Source organism: Berghia stephanieae, chromosome 10 (genome assembly GCF_034508935.2).
Source record: "Berghia stephanieae isolate SIO BIC M18660-M18661 chromosome 10, UCSD_Bste_1.3, whole genome shotgun sequence".
NCBI classification, from domain to species: domain Eukaryota; kingdom Metazoa; phylum Mollusca; class Gastropoda; order Nudibranchia; family Aeolidiidae; genus Berghia; species Berghia stephanieae.
In genome coordinates, this window is record NC_088369.1 from 9,458,107 (window position 1) to 9,473,106 (window position 15,000).

A 15,000-nucleotide genomic window follows, 5' to 3' on the forward strand; every position below is an offset into this window, starting at 1 on the left:
TATTCTATCCTCCTCAAAATATCCTACGATAGTCTTGCTTCCAATAAAATACTTTTTAAACTATTGTAACTTTAATAACTCATAATCCAAGCAACATATCGTCTCAAAAAGCGAATGTCATACCACAAGACAACATTATTGCTCAACATCCACTAAATCCGCTCCAAGTACGCTTTACTACAAGCGGTTCCAATTGGATTCAATAGTCTGATAACACGTCGCCCAGCAACGGCGGCCATCTTGGTTCTAAACAAAGAAAATCTGTACTTTTTATTCTTCATGCTGGCTAGAACTTTTCATATGTCTTGTGATCAGAATGTGTAAAAGTCAAAACATGATCAGATTTATGTTTTTTTTCCCCTCTGGATTCGCTTTTATGCTCGTCGGAGAAGTATTTCATAAGGGTGTCCGCCATTGTTCCGATAGTTTAGAGCCAGTTACTAAGTTACCATGCGTCATTACGAGGGAAGTGACGTTACGACACTTAACACTTAACATGTAGAAAGAGAAAAAACGACGGTGAAAAGATTATAGTATTACATGTTTTTGGGACAGAGACAACACTGTTAACGGCCAGGTACTCAATGTACTTGAGGCTATGTGGTCTAGGGGTATGACACTCGCTTTCGGATCAGAAGGTCCTGGGTTCGAGCCTCGCTCGGCGCATAGTTGAGTCCTTGGAATAGGGTCTTTACTCACATTCTCTCACCGTATTCAGGTGTGAAATGAGTACCTGGCCGTTAACAGCGTTGACTCTGTCCGAAAAAATAATTTGTAATATCACCTAACATGCGTCATGTCCCGTCCTACATGTAAAGTGTTGCTGTTGGCCAGGGACCCTCATTAAAACGCTTTGAGCAAGTTTAGTGGATATCACGCTATATAAAAAAAGCTCAATATATTAATATTTATACACTAAAGTGCTGTAAGAGAATGTAAGTAAATAGTCTTTTCAATAACTCAACTTTGTGACTCTAATAGTAAGGCTCGAACCCAGGAGCCATCGGTACGAAGCAAAGTGTCACCACAAGACCACACAGCCGCACAATACGACAGAATGCCAGATTGAGACGGACATGAGTTTAACTCACTCAAACCTAAAGAATTTTGCTACTTTTCAAAATTGGAAGAAATGTATTAAAAATGAGCATGTATCTACATAGAAAGTTTTATTCAACTACCATTAACATGTAAAAACGATAAAACATTAGCTTTGATACTGCGCCTGTAATTTGTCTCAGAAAAATGTAATAAATAAGCATGGAGTAAAAGTAACCCGGATAAACTACGGATATAGTCGGTGTCAGGGTTGAGTGAGTTAGCGTAGTTTCTCTGTCCTACAGAGCCGTTAGGCTCACGGAGCCAGAGTTTATTCCGGTTTCTATTGCGTGAAAAGGACAAAAGCAATTGCTTGCTGCTCTTTGGATAGGACACCTAGTCTATCGCAAAGTACTTTCCGCCAAATCTAAAAGACCCAGCAGCTACCAAATCACTGTTGGGTGGACAAGGCGGGGGTCAGAAGAAAAGAAATCTCGACTTCACCCGGGACGATCTCGGTCTCTATTGCATGTGAAGCGAGTGCTCTACCAACTGAGCTATCGCATACCCCCCCCCCCCCCCGCCCAAATTAATTAAAAATTCTTCATATATTTGATTTTTCAATCAGCTGAGTCGAGTACCGGTGCCTGCAGCCATTCCAGATGTCTTGATTTCTTCACCAACTCCATCCACAACTGCCAGTACAAATCACCTACCGGAGACCACCGATGCGACATGGGATACCACACCAGCCCAGAATGCAGGGGAGATCACTACCCTAAAACCACTGGCACACCGCCGTACTGCTAGTTGCTAAATGCTAGAGAAACGGCAGGACTGCTCTGCCGTACTCTTGAATAAAAAAAATACAACAAAAAAATCCATATTTTAAATTTTGTTCAGAAAACTTGTCCTTCTTGTTGATTTAAGTGACCCTTATCTTGGAAAAAAATTAAATAAATAAAAACTCTCAAACCTGGGACTTTTCCGAAGGTTTGAGAATTATTTTTTTTTTGGTTTTTTATTTTATTTTAGTTATTTTTGTTGTTGCCAAGATGAGGGTCATTTAATTCGATCGATATTTGAAGGACGAGTTTTCTGGCCAAATTTTAAAATATGGATTTTTCCAGAGTACGGCAGTGCTGATCATGGTTATTTTGAAATGATAAAATCATACGATATGCACGATTTGCAGGTTTGATAACCCAATTAAATAGGAAACAATTGATAGTGTGGTGTCAACATACCGGTTCCAATCTCCTTGGAAGTGTGAAACCCGTCCTCCAGAGGACTGTATACATAGCTTGTGCAACTGATCTTCTGGTTTCAGAGTGATGGCATCTTATTTTCTAGCCTAGATAAATGCTGGTCGTCAATAAAAATCCTCCATCCTCGCTTTTTTTCTACGCTCCGTAATTCTAAGAATCTGCCTACAGATCTTTCTACTAAAATAGTTATAATTCAATAAGTAACCGATTCATTTTTTATACATTGTCCGAAGAACTGGTTTACTCACTTTCAAGAAATGTTGAACCGAAAGAGGAGAAGGTGTGACGTCACAACTTCAGCTTCCGCATTCCGGGCTTGATTTTAACATTGTTGTAATGGACAGACAATATTTTGCGTCGGTCTCAGATAAATCAATTACAACAACGAGTCCACAACAATTTGGGTTATCAGACCTGCAAATATGTACACGTCGATATCATAGGATTATTAATAGATTCTTGGAATTGAACATAATGTATTATTTTCGAAATAGCAAACAAATAAAATATATAACCATAGAAAATGAAATAAACTATTTACATATTAAAATACAAGAACTTCGCTTATTATTTCATTTGTGACCAATTAGTGCGGCTATGTGGTCTAGTGGTATGACATTCGCTTTCGGATCGGATGGTCCTGGGTTCGGCGCATAGTTGAGTCCTTGGAAAAGGCTCTTTAATCACATTCTCTCACCGTACTCAGGTGTAAAATGAGTACCTGGCCGTTAACAGCGTTGTCTTTGTCCGAAAAATTGTAATATCGCCTAACAGGGGTTATGTCCCGTCCTACATGTTAAATGTTGCTGTTGACCAGGGACCCCTCCTTGTAAAGCGCGTTGAGCACGTTTAGTGGAAATTGCGCTATATAAAAGCTCAAAAAATTTGGGAGCAGGCATTGGTGCAAGATAAAGATCTGGAAAAATGTGTATGAAAGATTACCAGATGAAAAAAAATAAAAAATTATGCCCTTCCGCCACGTCATCATAGGATCACGTGGCCTAGGCATTCCATAAAAGAAATATAGATAGTATGAAGTTGACGCCACTGAGGTCTTTGTTATTGTTTTTTTTTTTTTTTGGCAGTCCGCGTTTGTGAGTAATTCTCACTAAACTGTATTAACCAGACTATAAACGTTCATGGTTACACCTAGTTTTGTGTGCTGGTCCGTTATACTTCCGGATGGAAATGTTGTGAGCTTCTTAGCCAAGCGCATACTATCTATAGATAATCCATCAAACAGGATGTCTGATGTCAACAGGAATCACCCATGTTGTCCAAGTGAACAAATTGGGGGTTAATACTCTTGCCCAAGGAAGAAAAAAACAACAAACGATAGTGTCTGAAGCGGGGCTCGAACACGGTACCTTCCAGATCACAGTGCAATGCTTTAACAACTCGGCCACTTCTCCCCCCCCCCCACCAGATAAAACAAGAAAGAAAAATACAAGAAAAAAAAACAACCCATTCCAAAAAAAAATGACCATGTCTCGACTGGGGATCGAACCTCAGACCTTAGGAAGTTCAATCCCCTCAGTTTGTAGAGCACTCGCTTCACACGCAAAGGGACCGAGATCGACCCCGGGTGCAGTCGAGGTTTTTTCTGACCCCCCCCCCCACCCGGTCCACACAGCAGCGAATGGGTAGCTGGCTCTGTTAGATCTGTCGGAAAGTACTTTGCGATAGACTATCGTCCTATCCCTTAGATAGCAAAGCAATTGCAATTGTCCGTTTAACGCCATAGAAACCGGGATGAAATCCGGCTCCAAGGGCCTAGTGGCTCTTCACGGTTACAAGGCATGACAATCTGAATAGCACTAAAACACACACACACACACACACACACACACACGCACACACGCAAACACACAGACACTCTTAGAAAAAAATCGATATTAAATAAATGTGAAACATTGACAAAGACTCAAAAATATGTTTTTGTAAAAAGGTAATGTTTTGGCTTTGACTTAACTCACTCAATAATAATAATAATAATAATAATAATAATAATAATAATAATAATAATAATAATAATAATAATAATAATAATAATAATAATAATAATAATAATAATAATAATATTTATATAGCGCCTTTCGTCGAAACCTCAAAGCGCTTTAACAAAAAACAAAAAAACAAAAAACAAAAAAAACAAAAAAACAACAACATTCAAATACAATTCAACCAAAGTATCAAAACAATTAAGAGCATAAAAGGGCAGCAATACATCTTCAATATAAATGTCACATACAATACATTTAAAATTCAATTAAGTAAATATTTCCTGAAAACATATGTTTTCAGGGCTTTTTTGAAAATGTCTATTGAGCTCGAGAATCTCACAGATTGAGGGAGATCATTCCAAATCGTGGGTCCGAATTTTATAAGAGACCTGTCACCAAAATACTTAAGTTTAGTTTTAGGAAATGCTAACAATTTTGAATTGTGGGATCTAAGATTTCTCAGAGGTACGTATGGTTGGAGTAAGTGTTGAATGTAAAGAGGGACAAAATACTCCAATACACCAAAGCAGATAAGGGCTATTTTATATTCAATTCTAGCCCGGACTGGCAGCCAGTGGAGGCGATAATACAATCCAAGAGATTTTTTGCTACTTTTCAAAATTGGAAAAAAAATGTATTAAAAATTAGCATGTGCATATATAGTTTTATTCAACTACCATTAACATGTAAAAATTCAAAATATTAGCTTTGATACTACGCCTATAATTTGTCATAGAAAAATGTAATAAATAGGCATGGGGTAAAAGGAACCTGGGTAAACTCGTAGCCATCGTTATGTTATAGCCTGGCACTGAAATCCAAAAGGACTGGCATTTTGACGTCATTATTTGGTTTTGCACCGCCTAGTGAGTTGTCGTTAGTAGTGCTCATGGAAAAAAGTGGTCCCATTGGTTAAACTATGGAATACAACTCACGATTTGTTTTCTTTTGTGGCAAAAGACCGGCATTTTGACGTCATTTTTTTGGTCAGTGTCAGGCCATAACTTTACGAAGGCCACAGTAAACTACGGATATCGTCGGTGTTAGGGTTGAGTGAGTTAAACGCACCTACACTTGACACTAGTGCGGGGCGGTCCTTGGCAAGCTTAAGGACCACGGTCCTACGGTCCTTGGGAAATGAAGACCACAAGGACCGTCCTAGGACCGGTCCTTTTCGACATTGAACATTCCTGAGAGACTGTTGGAAATTCGAACCGGTTTGACCTTTGAGACCATGGGATCGTTCATTCTTGAACCGTTAAAGACCGCTACACGATGAAAACCGTGGTCTACAGGAGTAAAACACACGGAGTAGTCACACTCATTTCAAATTGTAACCTAATTAGAGAAGAGGGGTGATGCATTCTTTATTTGCTCACCGTACTTCATTGTTACTTCGATAATTTAATAAAATTTGAAATTTATCCCCATTAACGGAGATAATGGCATCGCCCAAGGCGTTGATCGAGTTGTTCGTGGCGTTGATACACACACGCAACTCCTACCCCCCCCCCCCCCACACACACACATTAGAGGGCAGCGAGCATTGAAGAGTAAGAGAGAGACGTGAAGTTATAATAAGAGGGGGTGGATGAGGTAATAAGAGGGGTCGATGGTGACTTTTCGCCAGATCTAACAAGCTCAGCTACCCATTCATTGCTGAGTAGACAGGGATTCAGAAAAAAATCGACGGCACCCGGGATCGATCTCTGGCCCTTTGCGTATAAAGAGTGCTCTATGAACTGAGCTATCGGGGTCCCCAAATATTCTATTGGACTTTTTTAAAATTCAGACGTTATAACTGGGTTTTTTGGAAGGAAGAAACTAATGAAACTCATATTATTTGATTAGTAAAAACACCAACGAAATTTTAATATTATTGTATTATTTTAAATGACAACACTGCGATAGAAAGGAGTGGTGACAAGAGATGGACAAAAGAAAACAAAAAATCGGATTTGCTACTTGCTAGGTTCGACACACACACACACACACACACACACACACACACACAAACACACACATCTTTAGTAGTCACATACATTTCAAACAATAACCCATTAGAGAGAGGGGTCATGCCTTCACCATAGATCATTGTCATTGCGATCATTATGGTGTAGTAAATTTTGAAATTTACCCCGTATAATGGAATCGTCCAAGGCGTGCGCCTCCTGTTCCCCCCATCTCACACACGAAAGGGCGGTTTGCGGAGTGGAGGTTGGTGGTCGTCTGCCTGTATGGTCGTCTGTGTCGTTTAGTGTATGGCAAAGGGGGGTGGGTGCGATTAATTAAGTGGGATGGGTGGTGATTGGTGGAAGATAGGCAACCGAAGCAATGAATCGCTGGGGCAGGGTTGCCAGTTTGGCATTTTAAATGCCAGATTCCAAAAATCTGGCATTTTTGAAAACCGTTTGGCATTAGAAAAATCATTTGGCATTTGGCATTTTCATTTGGCATTTTCTTTTCTTGTATATTATACTTCAAATGACACCTTTTCTTAATTATTTCTAAACGCGTAAAACAAACATCTTCACATTTCTTTTCATTCTTAAAATCCAACCGTGGTGTAGTGGTTTAGCACTCCACTTAGTAGTCAGTAGGTAAATAATTACCCCAACAGGAAATTTAGTATAATTCAAAAAAAAAAAACAAAAAAAAAAAAAAATAAATAAATAAAAGAAAAAGAAAAGAAAACACGCAAGCCACCAGGATATGATAGTAAATTGTCTATCAAAAGTGAGTAGTTTTCTTAGTGGGGGTGGGAGTCAACAGACTTTGGCATCTTTTTGAGTGTTTTGGCATTTTTTGAGTCTTCCCCTGGCATTTTGTTGAAAAATAATCTGGCAACCCTGCGCTGGGGAAGTAGTAGGCTATGGCGCGAGACCGTAGGACCGTGGTCCTTGCAAGGACCGCCCCGCACTAGTTGAAAGGTGATAAGAAGTGAGGACCGCCGCCGATCTTCCCCTATGGGACCGGTCTTCGGTTCACAGCTAAAAGACCGTCGGACCGCGGTCTAGACCGGTCTTCAGCGCGGCACTACTTGACACGCCACAGATAGCCTTGGGGAGGTCATTCCATATCTGAGGACCAAGTGTTGAAAAACGGTCTCCCACCGTAAAGTAAGTAATTTGATTCGTTATTTATTACCGTCAACTGGGGTGACTTTGCCTCAACCGATTTGGAGCATTTTGAGTATTCTCAGGCTTGTTTGCTGTTGTTATTTGTGCGGCTATGTGGTCTAGTGGTATGACACTCGCTTTCGGATCGGAAGGTCCTGGGTTCGAGCCTCGCGCTCGGCGCATAGTTGAGTCCTTGGAAAAGGCTCTTTACTCACATTCTCTCACCGTACTCAGGTGTAAAATGAATACCTGGCCGTTAACAGCGTTGTCTTTGTCCGAAAAATTGTAATATCACCTAACAGGCGTCATGTCCCGTCCTACATGTTGAATGTTCCTGTTGACCAGGGACCCCTTGTAAAGCGCTTTGAGCACATTTAGTGGATATTGCGCTATATAAAGCTCAATTTTTTTATTTAATTTTTTTATTTTAATTTTTAATTTTCTTCATTAGAGGACTTGGTTTTTCATCAAAAGAAATAACGGTTACAAATCTAAATATAATCTAATTTGTCCAAACCTGTTTGGACACCATACTAGACACGAAGGCCAGCGCAGAAGAGGGCGCCAAAGGAAGATGTGGCTGGACAATATAAAAGAATGGACAGAGGTAGGCATGGAGGAAGACTGTAACTTCTGCTTCACGCAAGTCCCCCCGACGACCATCCGGTCATGGGATTGAGTCAGTGAGAGATAGAGGCAAAGTCACCCCTGAAGGCAAAGTGACCCCAGTTGACGGGACTTGGAGTTTAGTGTGGTCAAATGAATACCGTAGAATTCTACACCTAGAATAGACATAAATACATAATAATATTGAGCTTTTATATAGATAGAATGCGCTTGGCCAAGGAGTTCACAACAATGCCATCCGGAAGTATAACGGACCAACACACAAACTCTGTGTAACCATGAACTTTTATCGTCTGGTTAACACAGTTTAGTGAGAACAACTCACAAACGCGGATGGCAAAAACAATAACAAAGGCCTGAGTGACGTCATCTGCATACTATCTATAGCGCAATATCCACCAAATTAAATGTGCTCAATGCGCTTTACAATGGGTCCCTGGCCAACGGCAACACTTAACATATAGGACGGGGAAATGACGCCTGTTAGGCGATAATACATTTTTTTTTCGGTCAGAGACAATGTTAATAACGGCCAGATATTCATTTTACACCCAAGTACGGTGAGAAACTGTGAGTAAAGAGCCTTTTCCAAGGACTCAACTATGCGCCAAGCGAGGCTCGAACCCAGGACCTTCTGATCCGAAAGCGAGTGTCATACCACAAGACCACATAGCCGCTCATTTATAAATTCATTAAGATAACTAGGTGCAAACTAAGTAGGTATGTTACATAAATTGGGCTTTTATATAGCTTTTTGTGGTCTTGTGGTATGCCACTCGCTTTCGGATCGAAAGATCCTGGGTTCGAACCTCGCTCGGCGCATAGTTATACTCTTTATTCACTTTCTCTTATCGTACACAGGCGTAAAATGAGTACCTGGCCGTTAACAGCGTTGTCTCTGACGGGAAAAAAATTGTATTATCGCCCAACAGGCGTCATGTCTCGTTCTCTATGTTACGTGTTACTGTTAGCCAGGGACCCTTTGTAAAGCGATTTGAGCACGTTTAGTGGATATATTGCGCTATATAAAAGCTCAATTTAGAAAGTATATTATGTATAGACTCTATAAAGGCTTTTATCAATGCAATGGTAGATATAACGAAATATGAGAATATCTCCGGCGACCACTCAAGTTTCAAGTTGCATTGAATTGATAATGAAGACATGGTAGTAATCGTATAGAATTTTCTAGAGATTTTATATAAACTAGAGCTTTCATAAAGTAAAGGGCAAATGCCAAGGACGAAGATCTAACCAATGAGGTCTAGTGGTATGACACTCAATTTCGGATCGGAAGGTCCTGGGTTCGAGCCTTATTCGGCGCATAGTTATTGAGTCCTTGGATAAGGCTCTTTACTCAAATCTCTCACCGTTCTCATGTGTAAAATGAGTTTCTGGCCGTTAACAGCGTTGTCTCTGTCCGAAAAAAAAAATGTAATATCGCCTAACAGGCGTCATGTCCCGACTTACATGTTAAGTGTTGCTGTTGGTCAAGGACCCTTTGTAAAGCGCTTTGAGCACGTTAAGTGGATATTGCGCTATAAAGAAGCTAAAGTTTTTGTTTATTTTTCTTATGTTTGTTGTTGTTGTTGTTGTTGTTGTTGTTGTTCCCAATTATGTAAAAGGCATGTTTTGAATGTCATCTTCTCATTTCTGTTGTCTTTAGATTTAAATTTTAGCAACTAGACGTCTAAACTTAAAAAGACAGAAGAGCAATAGGAAAATCCTGAGAATTTTTTAGATAGTATGCGCTTGGATTGAAGCCCACAACATTGCCACCCGGAAGTATAACGTACCAACACACAAAACTCTTTGTAACCATGAACTTTTATAGTCTGGATGATACAGTGAAAGCGAGAATTACTCATAAACGTGGATGGCAAAAAGCAAGAACGAAGACCCGCGTGACGTCAACTTCATTCTATCTATTTTTAGAGCAAAGGACAAATAAAGATATAATAATAATAATAATTAATAATAATAATTAATATAATAATAATAATAATAATAATAATAATAATAATAATAATAATAATAATAATTAATATATATAATAATAATAATAATAATAAATAATAATAATAATATGATAATAATAATAATAATAATAATAATAATAATAATAATAAATAATAATAATAAATAATAATAATATAATAATAATATAAAATAATAATAACAATAATAATAATAATAATAATAATAACAATAATAATAATAATAATAATAATAATAATAATAATAATAATAATAATAATAATAATAATAATAATAATAATATAATAATAATAAAATAATAATAATAATAATAATAATAATAATAATAATAATAATAATATAATAATAATAATAATAATAATAATAATTAAAATAATAATAATAATAATAATAATAATAATAATAATAATAATAATAATAATAATAATAATAATATAATAATAATAATAATAATGAATAATAATAATAATAAAAATAATAATAATAATAATAATAATAATAATAATAATAATAATAATAATAATAATAATAATAATAATAACAATAATAATAATAATAATAATAATAATAATAATAATAATAATAATAATAATAATAATAATAATAATAATAATAATAATAATAATAATAAATATCTTTATTGTCCCCAAAAAAGTGGCAGTTTGTCATTTGGTTACACATTTATAACAATACAATATTGACATAGACACACTCACACAAGATGCACACTAGTAACATAGTGGTTATCGTTAAAAAAAAAATAATAAAAAAATGAATTAAAAATTATTTTTTTTAGATAGATATATTTTTAGAAGATGTAGAGGATAGAGCAGGAGGACAGGAACCACTAGTGTCAATAGTGAAAAGAAGGAAAATGTCATGGCTCGGACCGTTGCCATCGGTAACTTATAGATAGAACCAAGATGACGTCACTCAAGCATTTGTTATTGTATTTTGCCATCCGCGTTTGTGAGTGATTCTCACTAAACTGTATTAATCAGACTATAAAAGTTCACGGTTACACATAGTTTTGTGTGTTGGTCCGTTATACTTCCGGATGGCAATGTTATGAGCTTCTTCGCCAAGCGCATACTATCTATAGCAGCCCGACACTAGAACCTCTAGGACTTACAGTTTGACGTCATTTTAAAGGTTTTTGCAGCGTCTAGTGAGTTGTCGTTAGTAGAGCTCAAGGAAACAAGTGATCCCATTGGTTGAACTATTGAATACAACTCACGATTTGTTTTCTTTTGTGGGCGAAGACTTGTTTTTTGACGTCATTTTTTGGTCAGCAGTCAGTCTATAAGTTCACGACGGCTACGTTCGGACACACAGTCCGCCATGATAACCGGCGCATGACAACTTGGCAAAAACTCTCAAACCTGGGGTTTAAGGATAGATGGAATGAAGTTGACGTCACTCAGGCCTTTGTTATTGTTTTTTTTGCCATCTATGTTTATGAGTAATTCTCACTAAACTGTATTAACCAGACTATAAAACGTTCAAGGTTACACATTGTTTTGTGTGTTGGTCCGTTATATTTCCTGATAGAAATGTTGTGAGTTTCTTAGCCAAGCGCATACTATCTATAGATAATACGCGCTTGAAAAATGAGGAACATTGTTTTAAAAAAAAAAAACAAAAATGGGTTGAAAACCAACTGTTTTCCGAATAAATTTGATTTTTAGAATTGCATTTGTATATCTTAGTTTTTTAAAGCAACTTTTTTTATCGGTCGATTTTCTTGATTTTTATATCACTTTTCACATCTCAATGAGACGAACAGTTGTTGTAATCGTTTGATTCAAAGGAGTTTAAAACACAAATTTCGTTTTCAGATTGCGAGACCAGCCTTACTAATTAATTCATGAGCGTTGAGACAGTGACGTAACCATTACATACAAAACCTCGTGGTCCAAGCCACAGGGCTATTGGTGTTACACAACTACTCGTCACGTTCGGTCAACCTTGTCCTTTATGAAAGCTCTCAAAGATATGCAGCATCGGTACTACCCAGATCTCGTTCATGGCGTCGAGATGTGATGTAAGAAGGCTATATCTGGGTAACATTTTTCTCGTATTTCGTCGATCGGTACGATTTCGTTAAGAGTCCAATATTAGTTTTGTCAGAAAATGACAAGACTGCTATGACTGTATTGTCGTATTTATGTGATACAGGAAATATGACGTCAAGACAAGTTCTATAAATAGGATTGCCTTTTTCTCCTGATCTAGGAGATCATCATGACCTGGTTTTTGATATTTCGTCATCAAATGCCATCCCCAATCAGCAGACACACGTAGGAGTCGGTTTACTTTTAAATCTATCCTACAAATACAGGACATGATAAAACGGATCAAATCTCTCGACTCTTTATCCTGTAACCTAATAATGTTTTATTCAAAAGGAATTATTCAACATTTTATTGTCTAGAATCTTCGATGTCATGACTCTGATGTCATGACCGCAATATCAAGACCCCAAAATCATTACCCCTAATATCATATGACACCAAAGTCATGACCTCCATTTCATGTCCCAGTCATGACGTCACTTCCCTCGTAATGACGCATGGTAACTTAGTAACTGCTCTAAACTCTTAACTACCGGAACAATGGCGCCCTTATGAAATATTTCTCCGACGAGCATAAAAGTGTATCCAGAGGAGAAAAACATTATAAATATAATCTTGTTTTGACTTTTATACATTCTGATCACATGACATATGAAAAGTTCTAGCCAGCATAAAGAATAAAAAGTACCGATTTTCTTTGTTTAGAACCAATGGTTCGCTGTTGCTGGGCGACGTGACATCAGACTATTGAATCCAATTATGGTAAAATCCGTCTTATTGGGTAGCGTTCATCGGTACGGTCTTTGCTCCGTACTCGAATGTTACCGAGTTCGATTACCCGCTGCGCTGTGTGGTCTTGAGCAAGTCACCTTGCCCTAGCTTAATTTGTGGTACTGCACTGCGACTGTTGCCAGGGTTATTCCAGTCTTCCCTTGGAATAGACCATAGAGACAGTTTTTATATAGCGGGTTTGGATCTCAATAAGTCACATAAGTAGTATATACGGTTGTAAATAGTTAGAAACCGTTTTTTGACGGATGATGAGGATGATTGTTTTTTTACCTGTTAATCGATATGTTGAGTTCGATGATGTATTGAATGGTATTGTTTTGAGTTCGATGCTGTATTGATTGGTATTTTGTTTTGAGTTCGATGATGTATTGATTGGTATTTTGAGTTCGTTGTTGTATAGAGTGGTTTGTTTTTTTTGAGTTCGATGTTGTATTGATTGGTATTTTGAGTTCGATTTTGTATTGCAAGGTCATGTGACCTACCTGAGCGTGTGTTTATTGAGTGTTCGATTTGCCATCGATGATGTATCGAATGTTTAATTGCGTAATAATAGGGCTATACAGCTGATTAAAAAGGATCCTATCCCGGTGTTATTAGGTTCTGACTGGTTCACCCGCGCCGCAGCGCCGCAGCGCAAATTGAGGTTACGCAGTACAGTCCAAGGACTCTAACGCAGAGCCGCGTTGTTCTTACTCCTGAGTCTAATGACTTATTAATTTAATCAATTAAAAGTCCATTGATTCCCTCAAAGGTCAAAGGGCAAATAGCTCAGGCGTCAGCCGCACAGCAGCGCCGCACACAAAAAATAGGTCAAGGTCATTCAGAGCAGCCGGTAGTCTAAATCATTTTTGATTGGTTCTTTCAAATTCTCCGATCTTGATCGGATATCATATTGTCATAGTTTCGTCCGTTTGATTGGTTCTTTGAAATATATTTTTGTCGGGACAGTGTCGTCGTAAAATGAGTGGTCTTGTGAAAGCATTAACTCGATCAGCCCTGAAGACGAGTTTATTCGTTCTGTCTGCTACTACACACTAGCCCTGAAGACGGATATATCCGATACAGACTATACTTCTCAAACTGGTCTTCGCTTGCTCATTGGCTAATTTACTAGAAACAGACTATAACTTTCTCATTCATGAATGAATGTCCAATCGTTTTCAATGAGTTTCGTAATTAGATTGTTTCATTCAAACAAGCGTGGCGTGGCTAAAGACGCGTCATTTCTCGACGTACACTCACTCTTTCTTTGTAAAGTTTTCAAGATGGCGAAACGTTTGTTTACCGCAAGTGAAGCTCTCGAACAACTTGATTCAGTTTTTACAACTGATTCGGATTTTGAGGACTTGTCCGATGATGAAGAAATGCCTTCAACTTCATTGTTATCTGATGATACAGTTTTACATACAGGTAAATATCTATTTTGTTAATTTTTATTCGATTTTATTATGCCGTCTCGAGTACGGGGAGCGGCGGGTTTTACTTTCCCAACCAAGCATCTTCCTGATCAATGCTTGTCCCGATTTGTATAAATCTACGCTATTTTACTACTGATATCGTAATATAATAATACCACTACTACTAATAATAATAGTATTATGATCATTGTTATTTGATTTTTACTTAATATATTGTTATGTTGTCAACTGAAGTGACTCGGACTTTGAGAATCAGAAACACTCTCGTAACAACAAGAAAAGGCAATGTAAACACACACACCCTTTCCCCGTCTATCTTATGTTGTGAAAATTACGTCCAAAGCGCTTATCTGAATAGCGCTTTGTACTCAGCAGTGGTTGATGCGGCTTTATATGGTAGTAAATATGAATTTCTTAGTTTTTGTTTTAATTAGTTGACTTAGGCTAGGATCTTCTCTAAGTGTAAGAATCTGAGTCATGAGAGGTGAAAACAATAGTCATTGTTATTATTGTGATCAGTGCTTGAGTGTAGATTAGCTGTTTTGTTTATCATTCTTATAATATATTACCTCATATTTTTCATTATTATCACCTAAGTCCATTATAATTATATCATAAATTTAAAAATTGGCCCCCATCATAGTAAGTGTTGTGTTGCTAAC

At 37.4% G+C, this 15,000-nt stretch overlaps 2 protein-coding genes across 5 annotated transcripts in view; both read left to right on the forward strand.

Annotated features, from left to right (window-relative positions):
• The window catches only part of LOC144980561 (inactive pancreatic lipase-related protein 1-like), a 20,224-nt gene extending 17,368 nt beyond the window's left edge, over positions 1-2,856 (forward strand). Inside the window, exon 7 of the mRNA XM_078928237.1 lies at positions 1,667-2,856. Within this exon, the coding sequence (XP_078784363.1) occupies positions 1,667-1,848 (182 nt within the window). The 3' untranslated portion in view covers positions 1,849-2,856. The remainder of the gene's footprint in view (positions 1-1,666) is intronic.
• The window catches only part of LOC144956203 (stimulated by retinoic acid gene 6 protein-like), a 744,310-nt gene that overhangs the window by 99,993 nt on the left and 629,317 nt on the right, over positions 1-15,000 (forward strand). The gene's annotated exons all lie outside the window — the stretch shown is intronic.